Source organism: Haliaeetus leucocephalus, unplaced genomic scaffold (assembly GCF_000737465.1).
Source record: "Haliaeetus leucocephalus isolate CR32 unplaced genomic scaffold, Haliaeetus_leucocephalus-4.0 Scaffold880, whole genome shotgun sequence".
NCBI classification, from domain to species: domain Eukaryota; kingdom Metazoa; phylum Chordata; class Aves; order Accipitriformes; family Accipitridae; genus Haliaeetus; species Haliaeetus leucocephalus.
Window position 1 is genome coordinate 4,081,333 of NW_010973316.1, and position 14,224 is coordinate 4,095,556.

The 14,224-nt window shown below is 39.6% G+C and overlaps 1 protein-coding gene across 2 annotated transcripts in view; it reads right to left on the reverse strand.

Annotated features, from left to right (window-relative positions):
- Positions 1-14,224, reverse strand: part of IKZF2 (IKAROS family zinc finger 2 (Helios)) — a 109,122-nt gene that overhangs the window by 2,062 nt on the left and 92,836 nt on the right. For both annotated transcript variants that reach the window (XM_010583255.1, XM_010583254.1), the window contains exons 5-6: positions 12,218-12,355; positions 4,724-4,867 (exon numbers count right to left, since the gene is read on the reverse strand). In XM_010583255.1, coding sequence (XP_010581557.1) covers positions 4,724-4,867; positions 12,218-12,355 — 282 coding nt within the window. The remainder of the gene's footprint in view (positions 1-4,723; positions 4,868-12,217; positions 12,356-14,224) is intronic.

The following is a 14,224-nucleotide window of genomic DNA, read 5'->3' on the forward strand; positions in this document are numbered from 1 at the left end:
ATATAATCTCTTCTTTTTAAATAGAAAAGGTTATATGTATAACTACACGTGTAAGATACAAGATATAGGTGCTCATACGTGTTCACACACACACAAGTATTAGCTAGTTGTAGACAGTTAACTTTTTAAGCTGCAAAGTCTGATAAATAATTTTGGTTGGTTTTCATTGTCTTGGTTACTTTTCACTGCCTCAGTACATAAACCCAGACATTTGTTCAATAATGTAACCTAATAAATTCAAGGAGTCGCTACATACAACTGGTTTGGCTAACCAAGAATTAAAGAACTCAAGAATCTTCTATCACCTTTTGCCAAAATTGCTTGGAACAAAACGTGTGTAAACCACCATAAGAAAGGAAGATAACTGTAAGCCCAAATCTCTTCCAAATAGCATTAGTACATTTCAACATAGCTATCACTCAGCATTTTATTTTTGACTATAATAATTCATTCCACTTAGCGTGGCTTATCTTAAAGTGATGCATAAAGAGAGAAATAATTTTACATTACCCATGGTACAATCATGTTATCCTTAGAGATGATGCATCACTTTTGCTTGGGAACTTAGCCCTGATTAGCAAGATAATTAAATGCAAGTCTAAAGTGAAGCACGTGAATATTCCTACTCTCTTCAGCAGTACTGTTCACATGCTTCTGATGTTCATGTACCTCACTACGTTTCCCTACGGATGGCTGTGTTACCCTTATAGCTTACCAAAAGAAAGCATAGTGTAGAAAACTGTTCCTTTGATACACATCAGACATTTGGAGAAAAACAGGGAAGGAAGGAAGAAGCAAACAGTGCTACAATGACGGCCTTTGTAATCTAACGTGACCTAATGGTGATTCTTGCCGTCAAACATCCTCTTTTCAGTGTTTCTGCCATGGGCTGGCAGTCTTGCTGTCTGTGATGGCTGTTCTGCCGCTGATCGGATGGACAACTCTGTCACGGAAGGTGGCTCCAGCTTCACTTGAAATTGAGCAGCTCCTTCCCAGGTGGGGCCAAAGTGGAACTGGAGGACAGCTCCAGGAGGCATGTGGTGTCTTTGGCACGGTGGGAAGAAAGAAATGAAACTGGAGAAGTCCATTGGTCCCTATCACCTGCTCTGGCCACCTGTATCGTTCCTGTGTTTGAATAAAGAACTGGGTCTGGTGAGAGTCTGATTCAGTCTCCAAACACACGGTCAGTCCTTTGCAGGCTATATAGATCAAGAAATAATACCTATCCTTTATGGACTACTTGGATGAATGAGGCAAACCTTATTTTGATTCCTTTTATCTTCCACATTTAGTTATTCCACCACAGACAGCAGAGTAGAGAAAATTGTAAATTGCCAGTGACCTGAATTATTCATTCCTTTAATTATGAACTGGTTCCAAAGATGTCAGAGCCTTAGAAATGGAACGTGACATAAAAAAGTAAAATAAATGATAACATGGGGAGGAGAGGGCATAAAACAAAGAGCTCGGAAGCAACACTAACAAACCAGTCCAACATGGTTTTCAATTCTAAATCCTCTTTAGCCAAATCTGTACTTAAAACTAACTAATCAGATTCATCATTTTGAATTTGCATGCAAAATTATGCTCAAATTCTATTTATTCTTGCCCTACATTAGTGAAGTAGAGGAAGAAACATTCTCCACTGTGGTCATTTTATCATATGACATTCAAAAAAACCTCAAAACAGGTATTTGAAACTAGATCAAAGCACACACACACACAGCTGTCCTGTGATACCTGTAGTCCATCTCATCAAGTATCTAAAGCAACTGCAATGCTGGACACTTGGGAGAAAGCTGCAAGAAATCTTGGTGAAAGCAGTTACAGAATTTACCACTGGGTAAATTTCTTCTGGACCCCCATTAACTAGAAGTTGACTCTAATTTTGAAGCTGGTTGATCTTCATCTGTTCTGAGATGCCTGTGTATTTTTAATTCTTACTATAACAGCCGTGGTCTTATCGTAAGCCACATAAATGTCTCCTTCTGTATCCTGCTAGTTCTTAACCTCAGTGACACTCTGTGAGACTAAGCACCACATTCAAACTGAAATTACGTGAATCTGCTTCATGATCAGCTTGAAGATGGTTACTTTCAATTTCACTAGTGTCTGCTTCACTGAAGGGGAAGCAAAAAGAAGTACTCAGACTCCTGCGCATCAGAAGTTATACTTGCTGCCTCCACTATTTCAACAGGTTTGGTAAGACTAGTACCTCAATAGCAGATATATAACCAAGTCTCTCACTCAGAAATTAACTCTATTTGCTGTATGCTGCTTCCTTTCCTCCCGAAATTTCAGCCAGAGTAGAGACTGTGGTCCATAACCAAGGTCCCTTGGAGATTGCTGATCAGAAAGAGCAGTAAAGCATTGATAGATGTAGCATGCAAAGATTTTAGCTTATGATTACATGACCTTCTCATAAACACCATTAAGTTGTTTTGGACAGGTGCCACACTTGCAGTATGCACAAGAAAATTTCCTGCAAGCAAGAGAACCATTACAAGTTCTTCCTGATAGAGTTGAACAATATTTCATTGGGGAGAAAATGGGAAGAAAATTAAGGTCATGGTGAAAAAAAGAAAAGTAGCAAAGCAAAGACTGCTGTTTTTCAATTCAAACGCTGTGATGCCATGAAAGATCAGAAAAGGCAGAAAAATAAGATACGGTAAATATGAAAGAGGACGCTTTTCCCCTACAGCTAGATCTGGAAAAAAACCTGCATGTCACATGAAACCCTGAATTCCTAGCCCCAGAAAAATGGAATACTGAAATGATCTGTTACACCTTTAGAAGAAACAGGTTTATCTAACAACAAAGTAGTATAGCCTACAGAAGAGAATAATAATCTGCTACAGCGTATCTCAGGCAAGGATTTCCAATGGGTACATTTCCCTTTGAAGAAAATAACAACATATGGTCAATTGCACGTGACTGGACAAGTAAAATAACCTTTCTGGTCTAAAAAAGAGACCATAATCTACAGCTTCCAAAAATGGATTCAACTTATACCACCCAAAAAGTGAGTTGCCTCAGTTGCAAGGTATACTTACAATCAGTAAACTATACTGCTTTGAGAGCAGGCATGGGTACACCAGAATTTAAGGGAAGGGAGCAAGGTCTCCAGCACTCTCAGATAAAATCTCTAGCCCCTGCAAAGATAACCTCTGAGAGGTATTGCAAACACAATTCTGTTCAAGTCTTTGGACAACCTGGGGGCGGGGGAAAGAGCAAGAGGTGTGAACTGCCCTTCTTCCTTTTGAGGCTGTAATGTTTCTGAGGTCTAGACACACCAGTTTAAGTGTCAGCATGGCTATTTCACCGTTGATCGCAACCTGCAAGAACGTACAGCACTTGCTGAGACAATACTAGGGAAACCTGCTATGATGGGGCCATGTTTACAATCTCATAAAGCTGTATTTGTCTTGTCAGTAGAGTCCTGCTCCCATTTCCACCCTCTTCAACCCCAACAGTTTTCACAGCAGTAAATTAAATCAGAGTATAAATCCTCCCGTTCTTATCAGCTATACAGTAATTCATTTCAGACCACTCTTAAAGACAACAGTCTAAGACTTAAGCTTTTATCTCAGAAGGACTAATAACAGTATAGGAAATACTGATGCCTCCCAGCGTTCCTCCTGTAGGTTGGATTGTTCCTGACCTAACCTTGGCTTAGCACCAATATTTAGGAATGGTCAGATGACTGAGAGCAGCCAGGTCAGTGTGTCAGTGCCCCCCAGGCAAGCTGCTGCATGCTGCTAGCTCCCTACTATTCAAAACCATGTGAGTTAGCTTAAAACCACCTTTAGTGGTGATTTAACAAATCCATCTGAATCTGCATTTAGCTGAGGGGCAATGACTGTTCTAAATGGCTGTGGTAATTGCTTACAGTCCTCTGATCCTCTCTCCGTAAGTGTCCTCAGTGTAGGCAGAATGAGTATTTGACACCCTTAAAATATGTACAACTGTCCTTCCAGGGAGTGAGCATGGAAAACGCATTATTACATGACTTTGGAGTCTAGCAGCATACACTTGCCCAAATAATTCTCTGTCCCAGCTCCCTTCCTAAGTTTAGCACTGCCTCAGTTGCAGTAAAAAGCTTTAAGCTACAGTAAAATTCCCCATACTGTCTCCTGTTACAAGCTGAACAATTTTAAGATGTCAAGGTACAAAGCAAAATATGAATTCTGGGCCTAAACTTCCTCATGCCAGTATTATCAGACCAGTTGTTGCCAACTCTCAAGAATTTAATACAAGTTACAAGTACTGAGATACTTGTGGTTGTTTTGTTGGTTTTTTTTTTTTTTTTTGTTGGTTTTTTTTTTTTTAAACACATACACATATGGAGACAGATAATTATATGAGAGTCTTAGTTTGTATTTGCTGGGACAAGGAGAAGGAAGGATGACAAGTCTAAATCTCAAAAGGGCCAGAGAAAAGTTAAAAAAACCAAAACAGCCTTAAGGCACAGTAAAAAGCTCAAGATTTTCTAAGCCATTTTCATGATTCTGGGGACCTCACTTTTGAACTCTCTGGCTTGGTAAAGGTAATTAAATAATTTTCAGGATTTCTTGCTGTGATTTAACCATCTCTGTTGTTGTCCCTCCCCATCACAAACAAGTTCTGAGCGCGCTACTTTTTCCTTTGTTCTTTTGGCTATTACAAATTACAAGTAGCCTATACCTACACACTAAAAATAATAAAAGGCGTATTTCAAGCTTACCCACAAACTTCTGTGGGGTGGAGCTTTTACGCTTTCCCATGTTGCTTGTCAGCTTCTCTATAACAGCAGGTCTCTCAAAAGGCACCAGAGAAATATTGTTGTCCATCACAGGCTCTTGTTCCTTACAATCTTCCATAGGAGGTACTACATAAAACCAAAAAATTGTATCAGACAAGTCTGGTCTACACTTTACAGACAACGCAAATCATTTGAGCCCTGCTGATTGCGCAACAAGCGCAACACACAAAATAAAGCAAGGTGCAAGAACACACTGGGCATCAAGATAGCAATCACCTTTAAGCAGAGCCACATTTACAAAACACCTCTCTTTGGGACCATCTCATTTAGCAGAAGCCCAACTTTAAGCATTTATTGAAGGACTTGTTTTGTTCTGAATATTCAAGATCCCCAGTGAAGAGGGGACACTTTTGAAAACTCCCTCTGTAGATGACATTTTCTGTTATTCTCCCTTCAATATGGTCACCTGTTGCCAATGCAACTTTTTAGTTATAATTCTTTGTGCATTTCCTTAACTTCATGCTTATCATATGGCATGCTTACCGTTCTTATTCTCTTTTTGCACTAAATTCAATGACTAAAAAACATACAAAGCACTGATGACTTGTGTTTCCTGGGCCTGGCTGTGTGTTTCCCAAGACAAAGGCTTCCCAAATGGAAGACCTGTTAAAGCGTGTTTTCTCTCTCTATACGTGAGATTGTAAAATCAACAAACACTGTACTGGAGTGAAAGGATTAACATTGTATGGAAATTCCCTTCAGAATCAGTCACAGAAACTACCAATTTTTTAATTAATATTTTATCCCTTCAAACACAGACCTAACAACCTGTGAATGCAAGTCTTCTGTGTCTGTCCTTCCAGTTTTTGGGATCAGCAGGGAGCACTCCTGTGCTAACTATGTTAGGAGAATGCTCATACATTGTCTTTGAGACAATAACAAGAAATCAATGACCCTTTCTGTCTTTACTCATTTCACTCATTGTCGCTTGTTCAGTTAGGGAATAAGGTGCTAGAGCAAAAGAAGTATAGGCATTGCTTCTGACCAGGGTAGTGACCAACTCGCACAGGGTTTTATGTTACTTGCTGACATAGCTATTCACTAAATACCTACAAAGTATTCTGTTTTTGTTGAGCATCCTCTTATAAACACCACGAAGGGTCAGCAGTACCATGCTGTGGATCAGGCCCAGAGAGCCTGAGTCATTTGCAGTACATGTCAAGTGTGATTCCATGTGTAGGTCTGCTGCCATGAATTTAGTACATGGCCTAATTGTCCCACATTCAACTTCAGAAGGTAGCAAGAGAAATGTGAGAAGGATCAGCCATTGGTCCATGTGCTAATGGAATGGTTGAGATGTAAAAAAATTACTTGAGAAGAATGGATGGCAGAGAAATAGAAACTGGGATAATCTTGCACAGAGTTCCTACAATTTGCAATCTGTGAGCAACCCATTGCTTTCTCTGTATTAGATAAATCTTTCAGTGAAGTCACAGGTTGTATTGCAGAGGTAGCAGAGAAAAACTGAAACCTGTATCTTCTGCTAGTCCTCCTCTGGTCTCTCACAGTAACAGCCTTTTGTGTCACAGACACCTTCTCACTGAGACTGTGCCATAAATGAACACCACCAGCCCACTTTCCTCCCATGTAACTTTACTAGCTTCAGGATCCTAATATGGAATAATCACTCCCCTGTTCTTAAACATGCAGCTGTTTGCTAGCACATAATATATGAAAAATAGGGTGATAAAAGCCTCGTCTTTGCCCTCTTTCTAGTAAGGAAGAGCAAATACCTGGCAATTACAAAACAGAGTATCTGCTTAGGTGAACTTCTCAATTCAGACATTTGTAATAAGAAAACATGGCAATTTATTAATTTGATTCCATTTGTGCCTCTGCTGCTATGGAAAGCTGAGTACTTTGAGGCTTAGAATCTACCATATGCTATAAAATGATTTACTCTGCTGCTTTTGTATTTGTACAGGATGCTCCCCCTGAGAAACACAATGGTTTCTCATTTACAAGGCAGTCCTGCTGGCATCAGTGAAAGAGAAGAAGAAAAAGCATAAATATGAAATGAATCTAATGTTGCAACAAAATGGGATGCAGTGTTCAAGTGACCTAATTAATGCCCAGTGCAGACTGGGAGGTCTGGAATACTTTAATAACCTTAAAAATTTAGCCTTAGCTATTTAAATACTATGCTTGGTCAGGAGTTATCTGCACTATTTCTACTCAACTATTTACCGAGGACATTTTGGAAGAAAGGAAAGATTATGTCTGTTGATTTTCACTGGAAACTGGTGTCTGACTCTCCTTTTGGCTTACCAAAAATTAGCGTATGCATGCACAGGCACACACACTCTGAATGAAACCCTGGATCCCTGCTCAGGGACAATACCCATCCTCACTGCGATAGGGCAGGTTTGCACGTAAGTGCTACTTCAAGAATTTCCAGCTGTTGCTGTACAGGACACATGAGGCTGGTGGTGGGGACCTAGGGAGGTGCAGAAGGCTCTAAATCCCTCCTAGGAAGACCTGCTAAAAGCATGCTGGCTTTGTAGGACTGTACTTGCCCACAAAATCAGTTGAAAACTTCTTGATTACTGTCATAGCCATCTGATTAAGCCCCAAATGTAGTGACATTTTTATGTCTTACTACAATTAAGTAATACTTAAATAATTCTATCATTGGGCATATGTGTGTAAAATTTCCTAGATGGAATCTGAAACCTTTCTTCCATGAAAAATGAATAGTGCTAAAAAAGACATCTGCTCTTCTCTAAGTCAGGCAAAAATTCTGCTTGGACTCCTTTAGAAGTAAAATCACCACCAATAAAAGCATTTTCTTTCTATCTTTTGTGCTGCAAGCTCTTTTTCCCACCTTAGAACTCAATTCTACAATCCAGAGCACAGCTCTTTTGCAATAGAATCACTGAATCATGCCAATATTTGTGTTACGATGGGAGTAAGTTACTGGAATGTGTTTTGTTATGTAGATTTTCTGGGAGGAGGGAGAGATGGAAATAGTCTAGTTTTGGAAACCATTTAAATTGCATGCAAAACCGGACCAAACAGGTGAGATATCACATTTTAGAAACCCAAAGAGTTAAGCTAAAGATCACCTTGTCAATTCTAGATACATTAATTTTCATTTCAATTTAAAAATATACAAATAAAGGACAAATAAGCCCAGGCTGCTTTTTTTTTTTTTTGAGGAAAAACAAAATAAAAAAGGGGGAAAGCAAATCGACCACACACAACCAACAGTTACAAATCAGATCCTCTGTGGTAGAAGTTCATATGTACACATTTACTCTGCAGTAAATGCAATTCCTTTTTTGTTGTACTTCATTGTACTTCATTCCCTTGGTAGTTTGAGCTACTGAAGAACAGCTGACGTTATAACTAGCTTTGATACAGCAACTCATTTTAGGCTGTGAAAGCTATGGTCTCAGCTCAGGAATGCTTTTTAATTCTAAAAGCTCACGTTTTAGTATGCTTCTGTTCAGGGGTGTTCTTAATCAGCTAGCAGGGTGCGTTCCTAGATTGCCCATGCAAACGTTCACCACCTCTGACACTGTTAATGTTCTCAATTGCAGTTAACGCCAAATGTTGTTTCTAAGCCCATACTCTGAATACATAAACATGGATGCTCTTCAGAACAAGGACTTTATTTTCCTGAAGACATTGGTCTTTCAATCATAGTGTTCAAAGTGGCTATCTCTTAGTTTTTCCTTCTGAATTTGTAAGAAGCCACATACACTATTAAAAAAGTTTATGCTGTTCCTTAGCAAGGAAAGAATAGGGGAAAAAAGAAGTAAAAAAATTACCCAATGCGCTTTTTGCTGATAAATACTTTTGTGTGCAGACAACAGACACTGGGCTAAGTCTCAGCTGGTATAAATTAGTGTTACTCCATCAACCTCAATTTCCTTTCCTAAGCTCACAATATTGCTATTTTAAAAAAGTGTGTGTGTGCAGAGAAGTGACAGGAAATATTCCCATGGACCCTGGTGGGAAGTATCCTGTGGAACCAGCATTTTAACAATGTTTTAAGCAACTATGTAAGAGGGAAGGACACAAGGCCATTGTGTGTTTTATGTGGAGCTGGCCTTTGAGCCTCGCACAGCCTAGGGCTAGGCTTCTTTCTCCTTCTCCTAAAAAGAGTATCCTTCTCCACTCTACTTTAAGAATTTCCTTGGACTTTTTGCTTTGTGGAGATGGAGAAGAGCATATAAATGGGTGTAAACCATAGCTAGCATTTAACATTTCTCCCTGTTTGTTCCCACAAAGGTCATGTTCTTGGCATTCAGAGACTGTCACTTTCGTCACCCCCCACACATCGCTAGCTAGGAGACCGCAGACTAATTTCTACCTCCGGGGCCACCACTGCTTAGCCAAAAGTTGCCAACAACAAAGTCATCAGAGCTGTCTTGCAGCAGCCGTCATGCTGAGCAGGGGACAGGACCTAGCCACAAGGAGGGGCAGCTCAGCAAGCAACCGGCACCCTGCAAGAAGATGGAGAGTGAGCCAGAGACTTGTACATTCCTACCCACATACAGAAACTAGCCCTCCTTCCCCTCCTCTCGCTTCCCCTTGGGGCTTTAGTCAGGTGATCTAGCCATCAGCAAGACAAAGATAATTGAAATTAAAGGCCTCATCAGGCCATGGTGAAAGCACCCAAGTAGATGTCTGTAGCATGCCTATAAACTGATCAACTTGAGCACAATGCTTGAAAAAAGTCCAAACTCTCTAGGGGCTGCCTCCAAGTTTTCTGGAACAATTCATCTCTACAGAAAAAATTTAGCGCAATGTTAAACATTGGCCATATTGGTTGAGACCCAGTACAGCCACTTGCGTCCTTAAAGCAGGATGCCGGTACAGATAAGAAAATTCCCACCTCTACCTATTCTGTGCATAATGGTGAAGTTGTGACCAGGAGTCACACCAAAAGGCATTCAGAGGCTTCAAAACACTCAGCAAGAACAAAATACTTAAAAGTATTTGGAAAGACACTCAGGAAAACTTAACCCCAATGTGATGCAAAATAAACCAATGAATAAACCAAAATCTCCAAAGCATAAACTCAGTCATCCTCAGGAATATCCTTTCCATGTGTGACATGGGAGAGAAGGAAATTAATACATTTTTCAGGGCTAGACTAAGACTTAACTGTAAGCTGAGTAATCATTTGTATACTCTTCCCTGGTGTCTTTATAGTCCCAGGAGAAAGGACTTTGCTGCAGACCCTCTACAGGTTGGTGCTCATGACCCTCACTTCCATGCTGAGCTTCACGGGTGAGCGTGACCCTGGGATGTGAGGTGAGATTTCTTACTGGTCCCAGCTGAATTTGGAGCTCCCTGTCGCTGCCTGTCCTTGCTGTGCCCTCGCTAAACAGCTAAACGAAGACAGTGGATCAAACTTCCCCTTAAACATTCACCGAGGGAGATTTAGACATATTTGCCCAGAGGAGGCACTAGTTGAATTTAAAGTGCTGTTTTAAGCTAATTTTGTTGAGAAAGTAAAGTGGTTGTGTGAACATTACTATTTTAAGCCCAGGCAAAGTCAGTCAGGGTGTAAATAAAAGAACTGCCCACATGGGGTTTGCACTGGTTTAACTTCAGTTGGTAGAAAAATCAATGCAAGGACAACCATTCCAGCCTCTTTGGGTAGACAAGGTTAAGGACTTACCCTTCTTGTCATAGCATTAAGCAGCTTAGAAAAAGCTTTAGATTTCCTCAGAAGTACACTATTGACAAGAGTAAACCCAATTTTAATAAATAACTGAATAATAAACCCAGAAGTTGAGTGGAATTTGGGAAGATCTTCCACAACGTGATCTCTGAAACATGCTGGCTGTCGTAACTGTATCAGCCTACTGTTATTCCCCTAAGGAAAGGCTGACTGAAATCATCACCCAGCTGGTTAATAAGGCAGGCATGCTGCTGTAGAGTGAAGAGCGTATATTTTTGGGGGAATGAAGTCGGTGGTTGAACTCCTACTATCAACTAAGCACTCCATCTAACAGACCAAGCACACAACAGGTACCTGCAAATAGCAAAGCCCTGAAATCAGTCTTTCCACCGACTTCTACAAATGTAAATTCAGGCCTAAAGCAGATAATCACTAACTTCAATGTCTTTAAAATCATCCATTACATTTTAAATGTTGATTTTAGTCTCCAGGGTATCTACAAAGATAGTAATTACTTACTAGAGCTGTATGAACATTTTGGCAATACATATTAAATACATTTAGAATGCCTCTATAGGATTAAATTGTTGATGGAAAAGTACTCTAAAAATTTTTGGTCGTTTTTTTCACCAAAAAATAACCCATATTAGAAATGCTGAATAGATTTTATTTCAGCTTGTATTTTAGGTTTCTAGAAATGACCTTTCAGAACTTTTACATAATTAATTTCCAAATGAAGCCATTTGACTCCACTCAACAATGAAAAGCAAAATGGAAAAGAAAGAGGAAATGTTCTTTCAACTTTTCATTTACCTACAATCTAACTTTTTGGTATTCTTAGGTATGTGGTAATTTTTACTCAAAATGGAAAACACATAATTTTTATACTTTCTGATAGTAAGAAATATGAAATACTTGAAGTACCAAACATCTAAAGACAACTTTTAAAAATTAAAGGACGTTCAGTTTTAGAAGAGTTTCCAAAACACTAATTTTGAAAGAAATTATAACAATTTTTGGATAGCTACCATTTAGTATTTATCGCTACAGATAAGCCTACAACCCTGCAGTCTGAGACATTATGTTCATTATCCATAGTAATAGCTACAGAAATTTTTGAAAACAAATTCATGGAGTTTGACATTTCTTGCTTTCAACAATCTTTTTGGCAATCTTCAGTCTTTATGTATATTAACACATGCAGTGTTAGTTAACATATTAATACTAACACATGTAAATGCATATAAACTTTTTTTGTTGTTGTTATAATTACTTTCATCAACACTGTTGAATTCCATTCTGCTCTAGAGATTTTTATATCTATCCCTCCCTTTTCGGGGGATATAAGATAATATTACAGGGAGTAGAAATAATGACTTCTGAAAACCTCCACCATCCTTATCTCTTATAATTATCAGTCACTATCAGAAAGGAAGGGGGGAGAATCATACATCTTATACATGGCTTAGTTCATTTTTAGGGTAACTTTGCACAGGTGACTTTGCTCTATTTTCATGTCTGCATATTTATACACACTAAGAAGTGAAATACTGACTTTAACAATAAAAATAAAAAAGAAAACAAATCAGCAAAACCAATGCTGTTAAATGGACAGAGTGAAGATTTTACCCCATCTTTTCTCCTCCTGCCTATCTGATATTAAGCAATCTATAAGATGGAAATGATGCAAAGTGGAAAGGAAGGAAGAAAAACAGATGGAAAAAAACCCACAAGAGATGCTCTAGGTCCAAGAGACCTCAAAAGCGGTTTCCACCCACCATGGTGACTCATGACCTGCCCGGCAGCCTCCATACTGACATTCTGCAGATAGTTGTGGCAGCGTTCCTTGTGCTCCTCCAGCGAACTGCGCTGCTTGTAGCTCCGGCCACAGTAGTTGCACTTGTGAGGCTTCCCCACTGCGGAAAGAACGAGAGCATCAGGTCAAATCCACTGCAATGCACTTTTGCTATCAAAAAAAAAAATCACACCTTTGCAACAAACAACTCTTGCAATGGAAAGACACCTAAGAAAGGTTACTCAAGTCCCAGACCTTTTTTCCCAGCCCCATTTTCCCACCGCACACACCTCCTCCCACCTGCTGGGTACTTCACCCCATCCGTTTTTCACTCTAACGTGTCGTATCAGCAGAAGGAAAAAGAGGCGGACTTGTTGGTCGCAAAGCAAATAAACAGATGATGAGGGGAAAACAAACCAAACAGCTGAATCACACCTCAGCACTGCCTGTGTGTCACCAAGTCTCGTGGGAAAGAAACTTCTGAGACATTTTGCCCATGGCATGAACAGTTGCCTTCACAAAAAAGAGCTGCCCCAGTGGCCTAATTCTGCTCCCAACAACTGTGGGGAAACCCATTACGTGGCCCAGAGGAGTTCTTCTTTCATTGAGAAAACTTTGCCAAAATTACTAAGGGAAGGTTGGAAAATAAAAGACAACAGAAAGTAACTTTCGTAACAGCACTGTTACATGCCAGAACTGAGCTGCCACCAGTAATGCACAGGACCAGATAATATTAAAATGTATATAATATAAATATATACATACAAAAAATATAAAAGGCCATGTACAATGAAAATCAAGCTAGATGAACACAAGATGTTAACTCCAAATTTTAAATTTTTTTTTTTGTTTGTTTCACTCAGCAGCATTATGAACAAATGGCAAATGATTCTTAATACATGCAAAACCTGGCACCAGATTCTCATAAAGTATATCCTTTTCGTAGCATGTCATTAAGAAACCACAAGAATAGCCTAACCCAAGGCCAGAAAGCTAGCCAGAAGTGTATTTTGCCAAGCCGTGCTAATAAAGGCTTTTAATATAATTTAAACCTGTAGAACATGAACATTTTTATTCTTAATAACTAAAGAGCTATTAAGTCAGTACTGCAAGTCTAGTAAAACACCATCAGCTGTGATTTTCAGAGCTGGCTGAGGGATGGGGAAGGTCAAACTTCTTCCAGAGTTTTGGAAATCTTAGGTAAGAATTTTAGTTTCCAGCCAAAGAAATTGAGAACATCCTCTGTTGGATAATATACAGGTTTCTATTGGGTTTGTCCCAATATTGAAAGCTTTTCATGGTCATTTACTTAAAAAAATCCAAGCTGTACTAACTGCAGCCAAAATGCACTGTCACCACTGGGATGGGAAAATGCAGGGCGGACACCTGTAGCCAACAAGAAGCTGGGCAGAGGGCTCCTTGTGTTAGGGCGGAAGCCCTAAACACAAAAGACCCAGAGTCAGGGAAATTTTCTGGGGCGTTTTCAGGACTAGCACATACCCCAGTGTGTGCCCCACACCACCCATATGATGGAAGATGAAAAAGCCTGAGCCTCTGGTATTAGAGCTGGTCAAAAAGTTTCAAATGTTTTTGTCTCAGAAAAAAAGGAATTCGATTAAATGAACACACTTGCAGAAAGTTTGTGTTTTTCTCAAAAAGTTTGTGTGTGCAGTTCAGTGACACAACCCAGTTTTCCACCAGGGAAAAAAGAAAAGCTGCTTTTAATAAGCATCCAAAGCACGGATTTATTTCTCTTTGTTTAGAGATAAGGCTTATCCTCGGGAAAGTATTGTGTCTTGGACCAAACAGTTGTTGTGGTCTTTATTTTATTTTGCTCACTGGCTTACACTGTTGCCATAACTGGTGCTGGTACTGGAAGTCTCAGCAGAGGCCAAGCGTGAGGCTCATTATCATTCCCAGAGTAATTGCCCTTGATGTGAATGATCTGGATCAAGCCTCAGCTCTTAAACATAAACCAGCCATCTCATTC